The sequence below is a fragment of the Sceloporus occidentalis genome, unplaced genomic scaffold, assembly GCF_023333645.1.
Source record: "Sceloporus occidentalis isolate IW3139 unplaced genomic scaffold, rSceOcc1.0.p SCAF_7, whole genome shotgun sequence".
Classification (NCBI taxonomy): domain Eukaryota; kingdom Metazoa; phylum Chordata; class Lepidosauria; order Squamata; family Phrynosomatidae; genus Sceloporus; species Sceloporus occidentalis.
The window spans coordinates 4438240-4459043 of NW_028316987.1; the positions used below are offsets into that span (position 1 = coordinate 4438240).

The 20804-nt window shown below is 40.2% G+C and overlaps 1 protein-coding gene across 7 annotated transcripts in view; it reads right to left on the minus strand.

The window, feature by feature from the left end:
* The window catches only part of IGF2BP1 (insulin like growth factor 2 mRNA binding protein 1), a 128899-nt gene that overhangs the window by 9899 nt on the left and 98196 nt on the right, over positions 1-20804 (minus strand). For 4 of the 7 annotated variants that reach the window (XM_089531710.1, XM_089531711.1, XM_089531707.1 and 1 more), the window contains exons 11-16: positions 17794-17916; positions 16993-17109; positions 14867-14941; positions 12195-12326; positions 11533-11646; positions 553-9100 (exon numbers count right to left, since the gene is read on the minus strand). In XM_089531710.1, coding sequence (XP_089387836.1) covers positions 9008-9100; positions 11533-11646; positions 12195-12326; positions 14867-14941; positions 16993-17109; positions 17794-17916 — 654 coding nt within the window. In that variant the 3' untranslated portion in view covers positions 553-9007. Of the gene's footprint in view, positions 1-552; positions 9101-11532; positions 11647-12194; positions 12327-14866; positions 14942-16992; positions 17110-17793; positions 17917-20804 lie in introns of those variants that run through there. The other 3 variants (XR_016281879.1, XM_089531713.1, XM_089531712.1) reach the window with 1 other exon arrangement.

The window sequence follows — 20804 nt, forward strand, 5'->3', positions numbered from 1 at the left end:
TCTAGGAGACAGCACAGCTATTTTGGGGAGCTGTGCTCCCCAAACAGTAATTTGCCCAAGCTCTGCTACATTTTCAAAACATAAAGCATTCAAGAAAAAATGTGAAAATTTGAAACATTACAAATCCTGCACAAACCATACAATTTAGTGGCAAAAAATACCAGACCTCAGGGACACGATTTAATAGGACCAAAATCCAATGATTGTGCGTGTGGTTTTTTTTTAAAAAAAAAAGTCTGAAAACAAACGAAACAAAATGCTCTTAATATTTTTGTCAGTTTTTGGACAGCAATCCATCACTGCAATATCTACTAGTCACTGTCATCTCCTATCCCTGATAGCTAAATAAGATCTTAAAACCTAATGCATCTACCACTAGTTAACAGCAGCTGCATGTATAATTCAGATGGACATCAGTAGCTTGTACAAGCTTAGAAATGTTACTTTGGGGGACAACAACCCTAAATTTTCCCCAGCAACCATGACCAGCAGCTGTCACACAGCCTGGAGGACTATGGAAACTGTCACTCCAAAAAACTCTACAATGCCAACAATTTCAACAATGAAGTCAGGGTTTTGAAATGGCCTATCTCCAATGCTTATTCAGATAACCTTATGCTTATCTGAAAAATGCCAGAGATCCCCAGCTCCACCCCAACTTTTACTTATTTAAATGGAAATTTTAAGAGCGAGAGCACAGTAACCATTTGATTTTTAATAGCACTGGGGGTGAGGTGGGGAAAATGTCTTTTCATCCACCCCTTTAAAGGATACAATTAGAACCAAACACCAAATATATTGCTTGCTGTCAAAAAAGCACCTTACTTGCAATGGCTGATGTCTGAATAATAATTATTTAAAAGAACTGATTTATGCAAGTCTGTATTAAAAGCAAGAGAAGTCAAGAGATTTTTTAAAGAAGCAACTAGATCCCCCTCCCACAAACACTCACCCAATTTTCTGAATGGAAAAGAGCAATCGGTTAATTTGAAATACACTCTTCTTATTCTTTTCCCAATTTATAATCTATTTCTGGTTTTCTTTCCTAATAGAATCTCAGAACTTTCTATGCTTATAAAGGGCCTAAACCACACCCACAAAACAAATGTAATCGGGGGCTGCATCAGTGTTTTCCAGCCAGGAAAAGCAGATTAGAAACCCATATGGTTAACTCTGTTTGTTGTCAAAGGGAAAACCTGATACATTTTAATGGTTCTGGAATCAGGGGCTTTGGGGTTTCTGTACCTCCCCCATCAACCTCCAATTTCTACAGAAAAGGGTACTCACTTTTTAAAAAAGAACAGTATACATTAAAAGGTATGACAACAGCATCTCTCAAGAACAATGAATCCCTTTCTCATATACATACATACATGGGTGAAAGTGATCTGGGCAGGGATCAATGCCAAGTTAGCCTCTTGTGAATTGATTTTACTACCACTGACCTTTGACAAATTACACTCAGAGAGGGTTATCTGCTCGAAGTGCAATAAAGTATAATATAGCAAATGCAACTTTTAAAAAATATATATTAAAAACAAAACCCATGGACCTTTCAAAGAGTGTTGCATCTTGTCCTTGAGAATGTACAAAAAGCCACACCAAAATTTGGCTCCCATTTCTTTTCTTTTTAAAAAAATGGTCTGTTTCTCCTCAGTAAAACTGAGGTAATCTTTGTAAAATATTTCACAGCACCATAGCGGAAAAGAGGGCCAAATATTTACAAGGTCAAGTATTGACTGAGATTCAAAAGGTGGTTTATAACTCATCATCAAGCAGTCCCACAAGGTGGCTTCTGAGTATCCTAAACATACTTAACTTGGTTTGAGTTCAATGTAGTGAAGGATGAGTTTAGACGATCAAAGGATGCTATTTTCTGTCTCCCTCTCTGGTTGTTCTTTAATATGAATGCTTGCAAACATGAAAAAATATGGTCTGATCTCATGGTGCTGGAGAGATAACTCTCTCCCTATCGTAAAGAGCAAACAAAGGATCGGCTGTCTTGAAGGGATTTTGTTGCTATAGTGTCATTATCTGAGCAAACAGCATTTTAACAACACTAGTGATAAAAATCATCCCAGTTTTAGAATATACCAAATGAGAAACCACGGATATCCAAATATAGAGAAAACAACAGGTCTGTGCTTCAACCTGGGTAAGCATCCAAAAAAGGACATTCACCTAAGCTGATCAAGTAAACTCACCCTAATGTCTAAATTAAGTATACTTAGACTCAAGCCAGTCCATACACTACAATTGTGTGTGTATCATTTACATATCTTTTGTGAAGACTGTATTATCACATGGATTTTAAAAACTTGGGACACTGCAAATAATACATGCAAGTTAAAATCGGCCAGATTCTTCCAGGGCACAATTATATCATTTAATTCTTGAAGTGAAGGGACAGAAATTAAACTGCTGTTTTTGGGATGGTGTGAGGGTGGGTGGGTGAGAGAAATCTGCCATCTTTTCCGCTACGTCTGAAAGTCTCTGTCGTTCTCCATAGAGAGCTCATAACACTACTGACCTGCATAACAATTTCTGGCTCATAAGAAATTATGAAACGTAACTTCTCTTTTCATTAAAAAAATAAAATATTCAAGACTATCAGCTTTTATATAAAATATCAGCAAGCCCAAAAACAAAACAATTGCTGAGGTAAGTTCATACCTTGAGGTAGCTTCTTTCCCCCCCTATTTTTCTCTCATTTCTTTTTTCTTTCCTCTTTTCCCTTAAAAGCACACAGCAATGCCTGACCTTTTCTGCACACATCCCGTGGTTGCAAGGAATAAAAAGAGCAGTAACTGCTTCAGAGTAAAACAGCAAGATCCATGCAGCCGCTTCAGTCTAAACCCATAGATATTTCACTCGAGTATTAGGCACATGGAAATACTTTGGAACTTCATTGCCCTGGTGTCAGACAGCACAAACCAGGATCCCCAGGCTTTTTCAAAGAGACAAACTGACCCTGTCTCAATGATCTTGGTTAAACCTGGACATCCAGGGTATACAATCAGAACAAAAGTCTTGTCTCTGCTACGATATAAATGTGGGTATAAATAAATCTCTATATTTCAATTTCAATGTGAAGAGGGTTGCTTTCCCTGTGAGGTTCTTATTTACAACCCTTCTTCTAATGGAAAAAATTTGATCTGTTACAATAAAAACATGATCCTGAGATCATCAGCCATCAGGTTTTGGCTAGTCTGAAATATATGCATTAGGCCAATGTTCAATCATCTCAACAGAAACTGATTCCCAGTATGAGAGCTTGAGACCCAGAAATCCATTCACTCCAGAATAGCCATATTATAATCAAAAGGATGGTTATAGCAGCTTCCCAGTGGTATCAAAACCTTCTGACATGAATTTTTCATCAATTTAACAAGACTCTATGGTCTGCCATCTTACCAGGGTTCAAAACAATTACTTTGGGCTAGTAGTTGCCTATTTCCACAGCTTGGAAGCATTACTTTTTGGACTACTACACGCCAAACCCATGCAGCAGTTAAGCCAGAGAACTGTAGCCCTTAAAGTAAGTTTTCTAAGCTCTATCCATTCCCACCACTCAAACAACCTGGCACAGACATGACACTTTCTTTTACTTGACCAGTACCTCTCCCCCACCCCCAAATTATCTGCATGTGTGTCTTGATACTTTGTCCTACTCTTTTAATTTGAAACAGCAGCAGGTGCATCAAATGGAAATAAAGTTGTAATTCCTCTGCACACTCTACCTGGAAGATCCACTTTATTCAGTCAGATTCACACACTAATTTGGGAGTTGAGCTCCTGGAAGCAAGTGCATTGGCATCACAAAAGAGCCATACCACTCAGTTTTCTGATGCCAATGCTCATGTAGATATTGCAGGCTTTAATGATTTTGTTTTTTCCAGGGGGAGGGGGGGAGATACCACCATGTACTTTTGACAATAGTAAAGCAGATCAATTTTAAATCCAAATTACAGAATGATTAGTATTGGATTTATCTGAGTTCAAAGCTCTCTGGTGTATCCTGGAAGAAAAAATCCACAAGGGAAAATGCAGATTAACTAGACTGAAGCCTATTTTAACGCAGAGACGAAACTTTGTCCTGTGCTCAGGCTGCCAGGCAAACAATTCTGGTCCTCCACAAAATACAAATCCACTGTATATATTTTTAAAACATTGTTTCTTTCTTTTAAAAATTCATGTAAGAGTGACTGGGATCAGTAACCACATTACATTCTTCCGATGTCTATATTTGGTATCGCCTCATAAAGACACTCAATATTCTTGTGGCAGATTTTTTTTTTGCCAAAATTAAGAAGGGGGGACTTAGTCATTTGAAATAAAACCAATTTGCAAGAAATTACTTTCAGTTTCATTTTAAAAACCCCTTCATTTCCTCCTTCCAGTCCCTCAAAAGTAATCCAAACATCCATATAAGTACTAATTTAAAACATAATATTTAGTTTCTATGGAGGCAAGTTCTCTCCTTCCCTGTTTGTTTTTTTAATATACATTAGGATGCTTACTATACTACCCTGGCAGGAATTTTAACCTTGGGATCAGGCCCTCAACAGTGAAATCCTATACACACTTAATAGGAATTAAGTTCAACTGAACTATAATGTTCAATGTGTAGGACTGCACTGTAAGTCCCCAGATCAGCCATTTTAAACAGGTAGTTATGATCAATCAGGAAGTCATTTGTCTTGATCCAGAGAATGCCACTGTATGCACCATTCTTAGTTCCCATTTGAATGGAGAAAAACCTGTTCCATAGAGGAGTCAGTGGAATGAGCAAATAAGATCACAAGGCTCCTTAAGCAACATATTCACCTGTGCTGTGAATTCCATTCCCAAAACACTTGACATGCACACAGCTCCTAGCATCCTCTGGATCAAGGCAAACATCTCTTCTTTTTGGTATATCTATGAGGTTCCTATAAAGGTAGGAGAACGTTATACCTAAAATGACAAGAGCTTCTGCCTCTTTAAGGATTCGAAAGGAAGTTCACCAACCAGTGTTTCCCTTTGCAATGATGTCCAGCAGCAAACACTATGATGGGAAAAAGAACCCTCTGAAATTCATAGAAGACCAGTCCATTCTAGGAGACTGTTGCCTAACACAAGGGACTTTAGAGACCTCCATCTGACAGCCTATGGTCTTCACATTAAAGATTGTAGAGGGCAAGAGATCTGAGCGATATCTGAACAAGATTTTCAAATAATTTGACACCCTGCCCAACAACTTCACCAATTCACAAAAATCAAGCCATTAATAATCCTGCTGGTTTAGTAAAAGGTAATGGCTGCATGTTACAGAGGTAGCTTCAGGAATCGGCAACCAAGGGCAGAAAGAAGCAACTGGCACGTTTCCCCAAAATATCTTGAGGGCAACCTCCATCTCTATGCAAGACTTCCTCTGTGCATACACCATCAGATGCTAGAAGGCAGAGCATGGGAATGTTATTTTGAACAGTAACGTTTCCAGGATCTGCCTTGTAGCACTGGATGGTATATGTCCATAGACATGTACCAGAGCCTGGAAAAGTTAGTTTTTGAACTACAACTCGCAGACTGCCCACTAGCTATGCTGTCTGGAAGATTTGAGGAACTGTAGTTTTAAAATGTAATGTTTCCAAGCAAAAGTAACAGCAAGGAGTCATTATTAGAGGTGATGGCTGTGGCTTCCTTCAGCTGAAAATTGGGCAGGGAGGAGATGGCTGTTCAGCAGTGACAGGCCAGGACTGAGTGGAACAATCACATTATATGAACAACAAAGGTCCAATCCACACTGCAGAAATAATCTAGTTTGAGACGGCTTTAACTGCCCTGGCTCAATGATAGGGAATTATGGGAACTGTAGTTGAGCTCTGGTGCCACATCAAACTACAATTCCCAGGATTCCCTAGCACTGAGCCAAGGCAGTTACAGTGGTGTCAAACTGGATTATTTCTGCAGTGTGGATTAGACTGAAGTCTTAGGTTGCAATCCACATCTGCTCGCTCCATCTAAAGCCTCTAGGTATGGATGTTACATATGCTAAGTCACATTGCTTTATGAATGTTGAATGCTCAGATCATGAACCTCGGGCAGACACAGAAACCCATACCTCTAAAACACTGATGTTTTAGAGGTATGTGTAGAGATATGCATGTTTGAGACAGGGATTCTGCTGTGGTCTGCACTACTACCTCAAAATGTAAACCTGCAAAATGAAGAGAGGGGCTTTGGAAGAAAATAGTTTTCTAAAAAAATATGGTGAAATTACCTTACTCATTCTTTTTAAAAAATCAATTAAAAACATTAAAATTTCTGGAGCATACCTGCACTCTGGTTTGCAACACTGCATTTTATAAGACCTAAATAGGGAAAAGACTAAGTATGTGAGCCTCATACTAAAAATCAAACCAAGACCAAGACCAAAATATCTTGGGACAGATTTGCAGAAGCTTCTATCATTGGAGAAAAACTCCTCTGGATCCAACTCATACTTAAAGTGAGGGGGGGTTAGCTGAAAAAAACCTGAATTTGGTGGCTTGATATCTCATGAATATCATAATTTTTTACAACACATATGCCACCGTTTCTGTCTTTGTTCAACAGAGTTTAAAATCTCATGCCACCAGGACTGTTAGTTAAGGGTTTGCACCTTTGGTGGACATTCTTCCATTACTTGATTTTCCAATAATTTGAACACTTTCCCTGGCCTAACCAATGAAAACACTTGGGAAGGGACAGAAGGGAGAGTGAAAGAATATACTTAGTTCCTTAGTTAATAAGATTTTTCAAGGAAACTGGCTCAATTTATACCTAACGACATCTAACAGTGCAATCCTTATTTGCCTACTCAGAAGTCCCACTGAGTTCAATGGGACTTACTCCCAGATGAATAGCTACAGAACTGCAATCTGAAGAAAGTTAACTATAGTTTTGTGAGTTGTCCGCATTGACAAGTTCCACTTTGCAATTTGTCAGTTCTTCAAAATAATAAATTTTGAAATGAACTTGCAAACTGTGGTTTGAGGGGATGTTTGAAGTGTCAATCAGAGTTGCAGCCATTCCTCCAATTTCAGAGGCCCTGGCACCACAGTAATGGGAGAAGTAAACATATGGAAAATGGACCAGGGCGAGTTCAAATGTCTAGAAATTCAAACTATGTTTTAGGTTCTAAATAACGGATACCACAAACCATGGTTTGGTATACATTTCTGAACTGAGCTACTTAACTTTTCTAGGAGGGAGAATACAGAAATGGCCAGAGCTTGGCAAAGTTACTTTAGAAGATAATGACTCCTACAATGTCACGTCCAGAATGGCCACTAGCCATGTGGGTATGATCATTTTTGAAGCTGTAGTCGAAAAAGTAACTTTTCCAAGCACTGAAAAAGATCAGGCTATTGTCTTGTCTCCCTCCATCCTCTGTTTCTTTTTAAATAATTGGGGTTACAAGCCCAATTTGAAAGAGAAACTTTTCCTTTACTTGTTTGTTGGTGATTTCTAAGAAGAGAAACAAAATGATACCTGATGACTCCACAGAAAGAATTCTAAGCTAAAATATAATCCTTAAAGTGACAGGAAGCCTCTCAAGGACATATGTGTACACAGATACTAATGGTTAGGGTCAGATCTTTGTCTCTGGCAGGGATATTTAGTTGACAGTGCATGGGTCCAGATACATCCTTCATCCTTTTTGACCAGTGCTGCAAGTTTTAACTAAGTGTCATATCAACATGGAACAAACTGACATGTGGATTGCACAGAGCTTGAAAAAATTACTTTTCTGAAATACAGCTCTCACAGTCCTACCAGCCAACATGGTCGGTGGACATGCTACCCACTAGGGGATTCCAGGAGCTACAGTCAAAAAAAGGTTAATTTTCCCAAAGCCTGTTGTTCTAAATTTTCAGTTCTGGAACCTAGTCTGCAGAGGAACAGATGCTACATTTTGAAATGAAACTGGACACACTGATAACATACACAGCCTCACCTGCCAACAACATGAAGAGGGACTGGATAGAAATGAGACAGACTGCTGGATCAGATTCTCAGGTTGATTTCATACAGAGACAATGCCAGCTCAAATATCTGGTGCAACACATACTGCACGATTGAGGTCAAAATCCTAGGTAGCTCAAAATGCACTGAGACATGGCTACTGCAATAAAAATCCAAATAACCAGTTTGTACAACAGCACACTGGTTTTTACCATTGCCACAACACAGTTTATCAAGCATAACTTAGGATGAAAGGCTCTCTGGAACCACATGGTGTAGCCTTCTCCAAACAGCTGCCCTTCCAATCTACAATCTCCATCATTTTTTGACAGCCAGGTAAAAGCACCTGGAGGACAAAAAGCAGGGGAAGGCCACCCTAGAGAATCTGGTCCCGCTCATTTCCTTCCCTTGCCAACTGTAAAAGCTAATGCTTTCTTTGGTGATGGGGGCATAGGGTGGTCTTGGTTATCTGAATCAACCCTTAAACTATTTGCATTGGGGAAGGAAGGGTTGAGAGTTTTAAAATGTTCCTCTTCTCTGCCCTTTCCCTGGTAAAGGCAAAGCAAATTGCATGTGTTAACATTCCTGCCCCTCTGGGCAATCTGACATACTGCATAGTGTTTTTCAGCGTGGGGTTGGATTAGAATTCTTTTTCCCTATTGGCTGATCCAAGTTTCACCCCTCAAATATATATCTGTGTGTAATTTGTGCACACATATGCAAACACACACACAGCATGCCTGAGGAGCCAATCAAAACTGCCTTTGGCTCATGAGACGTTAAGTCACCCGTCTACAAGAAAGTTCCTAATACCCGCCTATGGTAAACTGATTCCCAGCCACTCTTAAGGTTTCTGCATCAGCTCATTACTCTTTCTGCTTGGCTTTGTTTCATCTGTTGTCAATGTTGTTCATTCTTTTGTCCATCTCGCTCTTTCACTCACTCTCTCTCTCTCTCTCACTCACTCACTCACTCACTCACTCTCTTTTTCTCTCACACACCGGAGTAAAGCAAATTCCTATTTCCTTCGTGCTTGTGTCTGGCTGTTCTGTCCCTTCTGATGCTGTTGTTTCACCTGAGCGAGGATATCACGTATTTTGCGTTGTGCCATCTGACAGGAAAAAGATAGGGAAAGAAGAGAAGAAGACAAACAGATTTATATCAAAGTTACTGGTCTGATACAATGGTTCCCTACCCCAAGCCATATTGCCTGATGGTTCTGGGAGAGATGCTTTTTCACAGCATTATATGTGAACAGATGAATAACATTTATTGTCTGAGGCAAAAAGACACAATGAACATAACCCCCCCCCCAGCCTTTCCCAATCTTATCTAGAGAGCAAAATTGACACAGGTTCTCTTCCTTTCACCAGTTCATCAAAACACAGGCAAGCCTGGAATTTGAAAAGCTTTTGCATCTGCAGCAACCATTTGACAATACAACAGCAAACTCCATCTGAAAATGCATGGCTGTAAAGCCCTCCCTCAACATTTGCCACTTCAGAGGGAAACCTTCTCTCCTCACCTAAATTATAAAGAGTTATAGTAATAGCACAACTGTGCAACAGTGATTTAATGAGATGTCAGCCATTTTACGGGTGGCACTAACAATGCATCTTTGCCTCTTCATGGTGATTTAGACTAACATAGGGCCCGAGGCCAAAATAAAGCTGCTTCGGGTCACTTTGGAGGTATGCTGTTTAAATGACATATGCATCTTAAGAGGCTAGAAGCTGCGCCAAAGCTGCACTCCAGTCCTTAGGGCTGGAGCATGGCTTTTGGCCTCTTAGTATACATGCAGCATTTAAACAGCATACCTCCAAAGGTGACCCGAAGCAGCTTTATTTTGGCCTGTCTGTTCGGGCCCACAGTCTCTGGGGCACACAACATGTGTAGCAATTGTTTCTCCCCTGTTCTATATGATGCTCTGAACACAGGAAGGTGTCTTATACAGAGTCAAACTACTGGTCCATCTAGCTGAGTATCAACTCAATCAAATGGGAGTGCTTTCCTTGGTTTCACGGAAGAGTCCTTCTTTGTCTTGCGTGGAGATGTCAGAAGATGCACCTGGCTCCTTATGCATGCAAAAAACACATTCTGTTTACCAAAACTTGGACAAGATTTGTGGGAGAGACTAGCACTTTCAGAATTCCCCAGACATCATGGACACTAGGAAGGCATACTGACAAGGAAATGTAATCCAAAAAGAAACTTTCCCAAACTTTATCTGTTACTAAACTATAACCCACTCTCTCTCATTGCAAGCATTTTAGAAATAAAGAATTATCTTTTAAAAAAAGGTGATGGCACTATTCTTTTAAATGCTAATTTTCCTGTTTGTTTCATTATTTGACATCATGATGCAATGCATTACTTTTCCTGCATTTTTGTGGGGAAAACATTATTAAAAAAAACACTTGTGAAATAAGGAAGAATTCTGTTTGGCTCCTACCAACTGGTGTTCTGATGCTACCTGAAGACCTTGTCACATGGAGGACCAGTGGCAGACCATATGCTGGACTGCAATGCCCATCATGCTTTGTCATTGTCCATGGTGGCCTGGGTTGATGGGATTTGTGGCTCAACGACATCTGGAGAGCCACAGGTTCCTCACCCCTGCATTATTATCTCAGCAGGCCAAAAGCTCAACTGAAGATTGATCACTTCCGTGCCTCCTCTCTTTTATCCTTCTTCATTTCCTACATAGTTTTATTTCTTGTGTTATTTATCACAATTATTGCTATTGACTAGTGTGTATAAAATTTGGGTGATATACAATGCTAAGCAGCTCATGAGCTGGAAAAGCAGACTGTGAATGGATTGGATAAATAAAAATTCCACTTATCAACAATAAGGAATGAGCTGGAAAACTGCCACGTATGTTAATGCTATCTGCAGTCAACTCTGAAGGTTGAAAACCTGCCCCAAAAAAATCTCCCAAATAGGCTGCAACTGATGGCACAATGAGATGGGACAACAGCAAGATGCAATACTGCAGCACTGACAGGACACCCTCTGCCCCAAAAGCTAAGTTTTATGAGAAGAGGTGAGGATCATTGGACATCTTTCTCCTGCCAGACTGCTTCAATTACAAAGCCAAATCAGGAGAGAATGGATACAGGAAAAGAAGTGTGTCCTCCCCATGCCCTGTGCCTTAAATCTCCCATATCTGGTAAGGGTTTGCTGGTGACTGGATTGTGATTGTGCCTAGTCTAGACCAGAAACCAAACCAGAGAAGCTTATCCCCTTATATGCTTCATCTGCAATGAGAGTTAGATTTCTATTCTGAGTTTAGTTTTTTAAAATCAACTATAGCAATAAACTTTGGTTTAAAAATGGAAGAGATGTGTTTGTTCATCTTTTCCAAGGTGAGCTGGATGAGGAACTGGGAGTGTCTGAGAGGCTAAGACTTTAGCTGGCTTGCTGACATTACACTTAACCTTGGTTACCATTATGTCCAAAATGGGCCATAGCCTTAATATGTATGATTTTCAAAGTGTGTGTCTTTAGTACTGTTCTCCTTTATCCCCTCTTGACTCTTACCTGACTGGCATAGAAATGTCCAATGATTTTGACAATGACTTGCTCATTCTCATCGGGGGTTTGGTCCCGTGGGACAACCACCTCAGCTGCCGTCAGGTTCTGCAGCTCATTAACCTATAAATGCAAAAACAGCAGTAGTTACTTGTATTTAATTTTTCAAAGAGGGGAATACTGATAAGTGAGCAAGACAATCTTCTGGATATGTCCCATTGGGCAACCACATTTCATTTTAATATGACATGAGCAGAAGAAATTTTAGTTTGATTGTGACTCAGAAATTGTATAACTTAAGCCACGGGATTCCATTCCAGACAGATTTCTTACTCTTCCATACTCTAAAAGGGCACTGGTGCACATGTAACCATGGTTTGTGCTAACTGTGCTATTATTTAATCAGAAGAGGGAAGTGGTGAAAGATCCAAGGGCTGCTGGAAAGTTCCAAATCCATGTGGACTGTGGATTCCCAGCATTCTTTGGAACTACAAGCCCATTCTGGTGACTTCTGGTTTCTATTATTCTGTTTCAGATCTTTTAAAAGTCTCTCCTCCTGCATTAGAAACAGCTATTAAATGAAGCATCATGGCTCCTGGAGGCCTCTGAAGGTACATGTCCCAGTAGCTTGTTTCCATGACAACCTGTGGCAGGCCTGACCCTGCACTCACTGTTTTGCCTCCTTTGCCAATGACTCTCCCTGCAGCTGAGGCAGGGACTCGGATGTGTGTCTCCAGCTTCACTTCTTCTTTGGGTCCAAAAAAGTTCTCTTCTTTCAGCTTTCCATAAATTCTCCCTTGAGCCTGAAGGAAAGAAGAAAGAAACGGACACCAGCTATTAAATGACTAATTAACTTTCATACACAATTATGAAATTTCATAGCCTTGCCACAGCCTGGAAAAACACTTGTGTGGAATACAACTCCCAGAATACCCCATTAGCCAAAGGTCCTGGGGAGATTCTGGGAGATGTGATAAAAAATATTATGTTTCCAGGCTTGGCCATTGTCATTCCAAAAATTCAACACTGACTGTATTTGAAAACCATATAAGTAAAATATTTTTATTTAAATAGGTCCTTGGCCATTAACTGGTTCTGGCAGAACAGTTTTTAGTAGGGAGCACTGTACTTTTATCTTCTTTACCATGTTTTAAACTTGCTTTAAACTCTTATAAATTATTATTTTTAATAGGATCACTAATTTATTTATTTAAATGTTTTATTACATTTGTCTTACTCAGGGAATCCGTTTCGGACACACACACACACACACACCTGGCATAAGACAAATTCCACGTATGCTTGAGCCCCACTGAAACTAATGGGGCTTGAGCACACGCGCCATTTCCTCCTTATCGCACAGCTTTCAGTGTAAGCTGAAAGCCGTGTATAGGGTGCCCGCATATGATGCAGGTGCACTTTATTTGGTTTTTATCTGTACCTTGCTTTAACTTATCTTGTAAGCCACCTTGGGTCCCGTGCAGGGAGGAAAGGTAGGATATAAATGAAATAAATAACTATCCTTTAAAGTAGCCTATACATCCTACTGTTGCCTCTCTTACTATTGACATTTAGGCAGGTTACAGACCACCCTCAAGGGGCCATTTTCCCACCACCGCCATTCGCTGCGGAGGGAAGCCCCAGCGGCCAGACCATGAGGCTTCTAGGCGCAGTGAAAAAGAAGCGCCGAAATAGCGCTCATTTTCAAAACGCGGAAGTGGTGCCGCGAGGGGTGAAGCGCGTCCTCGCGGCGTCACTTCTGCCGCGACACGTCTGGACACTATGCGTCCAAGACGTCAAAATGGCGGCAACCATGTGGATGGGCGCTGCCATTTATGACGCGCTCCGCGCGTACTACGGAGAAGGGCCGTGAGGAAGGTAAGACCTTCCTAACCCTAATACGGCCCTTCCTAACCCTAGTACGCGCAGAGCGCGTACTTTATGGCGGTCTGTAACCTGCCTTAGACTGTAACCTCCTCAGGGCAGAGGTTTGTCCTTATTGCTGGTATATGTACTTAATAAAGCACTATGAACATGGACTATATAATAATGATAGTGGTGATGGTAGTAAAATTATAATTACACTAATAACAGAATAAGAAGACACAAGAAATTATGGCCAACAAGAAAATAAAATATGACCCCAAATTAAAATAAGTATACTTAATAGTGCAGCTGACCCAAGTAAGGACCAAAGGAGTCAGATGTCTTACAAGTGTGCCCTGCAACAAGATACTGCAATCGGGAATGCTCCCCTAACCAACCAACCAGGTCTCCCACAGTATTCCATTCCATTCTCCCCTCCCAGTTCTCCATTCTCCGAACACCAAACAGACACTCAGCATTCAGTAGTCTCTGAATAGCCTTCAATACGTTGCCTTTGCTTCTCCTGATACCATTAGTTATTTTTTAAAATATTGTTTTTATACTTCTGAAAAGCATGGGGTTATCCAAATTCTAACATGTAGAGTTTTATTCAGTATTCCTATGGGAAAACCCATACTCTGAGAACAAAGTTATTATTAGCATACAGCCAAGGTGGGGAATGAGTGGTCCTCCACTTCCCATAAGCCTTTTCCTGCACAGTCAATGATAAGGAATAATGAGTTGCAATCCAAGAATTAGAAGGCCACAACTGTATATGCTTAATATACAGGGATACATCCCTCTGTAAATGCCTCTTTTCCCATAGGAAAGCCACAAAGTCAACCATAGGTCTCCTTCCAGCATTTTCAGTCTGCGTGTGTTGAAAGAAGTGTGTATATACCTGCCATATACAATATGGGGTATAAATTGCAGATAGAAGGTGATCTGTAAAAGATCTTTGCTCAAACTGTTAATATGAAATAGCCTTAAGGTGTCTTACAAGACAATGGTGAGAAGTTCAAGCTGAAAGCTGTCTAATTTTCTTGAGGACTACAACAACTGTGGAATAGCCATGAAAGGCAATTCCTTGTTCATATTTCTATTATTCAATTTCACCACACAAGTACAATTCAGAATTGGGCCCATTTCATGATCAGGGATGAAACCTCCACACCGCTGGAAATACCACATATGAGTTTTGTACCCTCAAAAACAAACCCAGCTCACTCTGCATTTTTTGCCTCCTCTTCCTTTTGTTTCCACTGTAGCCATTTTGTGACTGTCTTGCCCTGTCCATAGCAACCCTTTTATAGCACTCCGATACACACCCAAAATTCCCAATGTTCCCACTAGCTCCCAAAAGTTTTGGTGACCACTGTTTTAGAAATAAAGAGATGATTCTTACATTTGCATGTAATCCCTTTGTAATTAAAATCTGCAAATAAACATTAATCCCAAAATGAAGAGAGGAAAACACCTTGAATTGGGCTTCTGGTGGTCCAGTGATTATCACCATTCGCACTTTGGAATCTGGTGTCTCTGCAGGAGCAATCTGGAGGACAAAAGGGAAATGGTATAAATAAGTTACTTCATCAGTCATCCAGTCAGCCAAGCATTGTCAGTGTGGGACATGAGAACTGTAATCCATAATAATAACAACATTTTCCAAGCTATGGTGAGAAATGCATATGGTGAGAAATCCCCATCCCTTCCCTTCCTGAAGCAGTTAGTTCACACTGAAGGTGATCCATTCTGTGACAGCAAAAAAGGAAGGAAAAAGAAATGCTACATCAAATATGTTACAGCTGTCCATGGCATGGAGCTAACTAGATGCAGCACAAAGTCATGGACTGGAAAAGCAAGTTTATTGCTTGACGGGATGGAAACCACAGAATGTGGGGCAGAGGAAAAACCTGGGAACACCAGAGCAGTACAACTGGTGTCCAAACAGCCACATGGGTACATAGTTTATCATCTAACTTTACATCACAGGTAAAGCTTTAAACAACAGATTCTTTCCTATTCATCCTAGTGAACATTACCAAGAGGCGTTATATATTTGTAAGGTACTGCATCTGCTTTCTCTGTAGCAGGCATCTCTATACTTCTTTCATAGAAGAACTTAACCATCTGTGGATTAAGCATACAGGCATTGCTATATATAGCAGCATCTGATATATGTATCAAGCATTTATCTATTCAGATAAGAATAGATAGTTACTGTAACCCATTTTATTATCTTCCTTCCTAGTAACATTTTATGAATATCTAACAACCTGGAACATTATAATCAGCAACAGAGCTGCTTTAAACAGCTGTGTCCACAATGGAAATTGACTCCCGATTCTCATCTCTACCATCTTTAGTTTCTATCTGCCCAACACGAGACAGACCTTCCCTAGCCTTCAGTTATGGAAACAAAGAGTTTCCCATCCAATCAGAAATGAGATCTTTATGGGAGGCCACTCAGTGATCCATCACTTACAAGTGTCACTAGCCACTGTTTCCTGGATGGCTGCCATCAGCCTGCTTGCAGGTGATTTCATCTACCATCAGATATATCAATCCTATATGCCTTTTCAATTTCATTATATAGTGCGCCCGTGTTATACGCGGACGCGCTGAAAGCCAGTCACATCCACTGAATTTCCCTTACGCGGCAGAGGTCTGGAATGGATTCCCCGCGTAAGGGAAGGGCGCCCTGTACTCTGGTCGCTTGTTTACACTTTCTCTATCTGTCTATATTCTTATCTCTTTGTTCTACATGAAATGACTTTATGCCCAGAACTAGCTGATATGCCCATATTCTTAATATTATGCTAATAAACAAACACTCTATTTTTTGCTCTAAACAGACACTATCATTTCCTTAACAGTCAGGCTTCAGGGGATTAACTTGTGCAAAGCATATATTATTATCTCAGTGTTCATCCTGTAACACCGGGTTAACACTGTACTGTCTACACCAGAACTATGCAAAATAACTTTTGTGGATAACAGTTTCCAGAATCCTAGAGCCAGCACAATCAATCCATTTCCTATGGATTGTACTCCTCTTAAGCCAAGTATCACACTGATTCTCTCACCTACAGAAACAAAAATAGTATACTGTAACAGCTTTGGTCTTATGTAGTTCATTTGTGACTAGAAAAATCTTTTGATTTTGTTAGCCTTTTCATCTGCATTTTCCTTATTCCGTGTTACATACTGGATTACAAGATTTTTGTCCTTATATTAAAATTTGTATCTATTTTTCATATTCTTCCTAATCTGTGCATTGATCTACTTAATGTACATATCCTTCATTAATTAAAATGTGTTTATGTATACTTTTATAACTATGTGAAATTTTGGTTTATTGCATTTTAAAAGACATAGACTAATGCTCCGTAAGCCTCACAAATGTGTAGATTCTAGAGGTAAGGTGTATCTCATATGAAAATGAGTTTCAGGAGATGCAAACAGCTTACTTTCATCAAGACTGAAAAACCCAATCAAACTCTATTCCATTCTGAGGCAGTTATAGCAGCCTCACATGAAGTTTGGCAGCAGCTAGTCAATCACAAGATCAAAGCACTGAAAAACACAGAGAGGGATGGTCACCTTGATAGAGGCACTTGCAAATCTGGAAAGCTGCTTGATATGTTGCCCCTTCTTGCCAATGATCGCACCCACAGCCTGGGCAGGGATAAAGACATGCACTGTTTCTTGCTCCGGAGGCTGTGAAAAGCAAGTTTTATGGTCACCAGTCAGTATCAGTCAAACTGGACATCCTAAGTTGAAATTTCCTAAAAGCTTTGTCTACTACCCACTTATGACTGACTCCATTGCTATGATGTTACAGAACGTGTATTACAGGTTGTGTAGTATCAAAGTGTGTGATTTTGGCTAGAACTCTCATGGGCTCAAAGAAAAGGAGTATAAAAGTAGGAGAAGTGTTAAAGCAAGGGGTGGAGAAGATTAATAGTAAGAATGTCTACAAGCAGCAATCTGTAGAAGAGAACAAATAAAGTGGGAATGAGGAAGTACAAATCTGAAGGTTCATACAGTTAGCCATCCATGTCAATTGTCAATGGCAGTGTTGTGCACGTGGCCCAACAATGCAGTCACATGCACATCCAATAATGGGACTTGAAGTCTCATATATTTAATATCCACGGGGGGAGGGGGGGCAGAATGAAACCCCTACCGATATGAAGGGCCATTGTACGTTGTTGCTGTGAGGCAATTTCACTGTTTTGTAAATAGAAAATCTTTTTCTGAGACAGATATGAAGAGAAAGAGGGTTGTATATCATTATGCTAGTATAGTGAAATCATATTGTTGTGACCATGGATACTTATGTAGTGGGATAAGCCATCTTACAGAACCTGTCTCCCAGAAAGAAGCAGAGTTCAAGCCTACCAAAAAGGAACTGTATGGTGCTGCTCCAGAGACACTACTCGGAGGAGGTGGCACGGCATTGGAAGAGGCAGGGAAGAGGCCAACAGCAGCTAGGTTGAGACCAGGTATCAGATGTGACTGTAGCTAAAATGAAAAAAATGAGAAAGGGGAAAAAGACGAAAAAGACGGTGATAAGTTTCTCTTACATTTGTACAATGACTTGTCCACCAAAACTGAAATACTTATTTAGTGCAGGGTAATCTAAGAACACTGGAAGAGCCCTGCTGGATTAGACCAGCATCTTCTCTAGTTCAGCATTTTTTGTTCACACCGCAGCAAAGCAGCTGCCTGTGGGAAGCCCAAAAAATGATATAACAGTATTTCCCTCATGTTGTTTCTCAATAACTGGTATCAATGTGCATACTGGTTATAATACTAGAGATAATACATAACCCTCATAACCAAGGCTTGAATTTCTTAAAAATAAGGAAGGAAATGTTAGGATTTTTGTATAACCTTATTATTTTATTTATGAAAAGTAACATTAAAGGGTTTATCACTGACATTTTCAAGGTCTGATCACGGGTCATAGCCGCTGATTACATTATCAAGTATAGGTCACATAACAGGAAAAAAGTGAGATATACATTTAAATAAATAAGTAAGGTCCAACGCCCACTTAAAGGAATCCAATCCTAGTTTAACCACATTCAGAGTGAGTAAGTAATCTCTTTTTCTCTCTCTCCAGAATCTCCCACCATTTTGCTTCACTGGGTGATACAATTAGGAATTAGAGGCTCTAGCTAGGGGCACCTGGTGGTCCATATGTGTGTACGCACAAGCTTCATCCTGCCACTATGTAGTAAGTTAACCTTCCTGCTTGGCCTACAGATTGTAGTTCTAGCACTGCCGATAGTTTGTGGATTAGAAGACTGTTTTGTCTGATATTAGCAGACTATAACTCCCTGAATCCTAAATCCCAACAGTGGGTATGCTTCTTGCACGATTCTGGGAGTTACAGTCCAAAAGGTAACTCTTATAAGATCTAATACCATGGTTAGGGCAACACGTGACTTCAAATATTTTCCTCCTTTCCCCTGGTACTTCTAGTGCTTTCCAAAGGTTTTTTTTAACCCCCCCCCCCCCCCCGCCCAAAGGAACATCAGGTGAAATATAATGCACTAAACACACTAGTCAATAGCATGAGGAATCTTAAAAGCTAGGTGTATAGCTGTGAGGACTAAATTAAGGCATTGGCCGCTCCAAATAAGAATTCTGTCCCTCAATAAAATTTTCCTTTAATTCCTACATTTTTATGTTTGCAGAGACTGAGACACTCAAAAAAACTTGTTCACATATGGAACTCTTATATTTACTGCACTTGCATCCCTTGGTAACTCTTGCTGCCCTACTTCTGTGGATGACTAAGTTGTATCTCTTAATTCAAGTTACTGTAATGCTAGAAATTTAGGGGCTGAAGGAAAATTTCATGGCAGGGGCAAAATTCTTGGAGGGTGACAATGCCCTCATTATGTCCTGTTCCCCCATAGCTACTCGCCTGCTCACAGCACCTTTAAGAGTAACTGATTTATTTCAGCATGAGTTTTTGGGGTGAAGCAAATGGCTATGAAGGAGCGGCCTCCAGCTGCAATTGGGCTGGGACTGCAGCGACCGCATGACCTGTTCCCAAAGTGGACCACTGCCACTGTCCCCAACCGTGCCGCACAGGAGTCAATCCAAATAGATTCCTTTTTGGGACGGCATTTCCTCCCTTAGCACAGCTTCTGGCTGCTTTGGTGGCATGACTGATCTGAACGCCATGCCCCCAAAGCGGCCAGAAGCCGCTTTATTTGGACACTGCATTTTGGGCCTTTGTGGATTAAAAGCTATTTCCTCAGATGCAGCAAAATGCTTATGATATTTAAGCCTCAGATATAAATGCAGAGTTAACTTGTTGAGGGGTTGAAATCAAAATAAAATGTAATACAAAAAAAGTTGTTTGTCACACACTGGCCAGAAACCATCACAGTATAGTCACTCTAGCATCTGTAAACTACACAGAGGTTTCCTAAATAGGAAAGCAATATATTCTGCTTTCAGGAAAGCTAGTTCTCTTAGAAACAGATGTATTTTTTAATATGCACAATTGTACTGAAAACCAACCTATTAAATATAAATAGTGTGGCAAGAAGCCATTATCCCTATTCAAACTCCTGCTAATGGATCAAATGCATGACTGTATCCCAATCTGCTGTCTCCTGACCTTCCAAAGGATGTTTTAAGGTGTACTTAGATAAAAATATATATTGATTAATAACAGCATATAAGTGAAGGATTTTAATTGCTGAAAATGAATGGAGGGATTTCAGTTAATTTAATAGCATTTCACATAGAATTTGTAATTAATTTCAGGAAAACAAGGACATCTGAAGAAGTAGATTGAAATCCACCAAAGCCCACTCTTAAATAAACCAGTTAGTCTTACGGGTGCTGCTACATTCCTTCTTTCCTCCGCACTATACTTTTCATGCTGGAAAAAAAACCTGACACAGCTAACAACTTTGAAAACTGTAATTAATTTTTAATCTATTTAACATATGTGGAACTAATTTGTATGCATTTTAACAAAAGAAAAACAAAAACATGCATCTCTCAAACACAGGGCCAAATAGCCCCCTTCAATAAGGGAAAAAATATTGCTTTGACCAAGAGCCATACTGGATTTATGCCCTGATTAGTGCAAATCCACTAACCATTTTCACAATCTTTTCATTGATCCCTCAAAAGAGAGGCTGTACTTGCTATATAAGAGATATTGGCGGGTTACAGACCGCCATTTCGAATATCCTCAGGACATCCCAGTTTGAAAAAGGGGCGTCTCTTCTAGACGCCCCTACTCCTATTACGGACAGAGTCCGTAACAAATGGCGGCGGCCGTTCCACACAGCTGCTGCCATTTTGATGTAGCGGATGCTCTGCGTCCTCACGTCGCGCTCCAGAAGTGACGCCTCGAGTGCGCGACTAGCACCTCG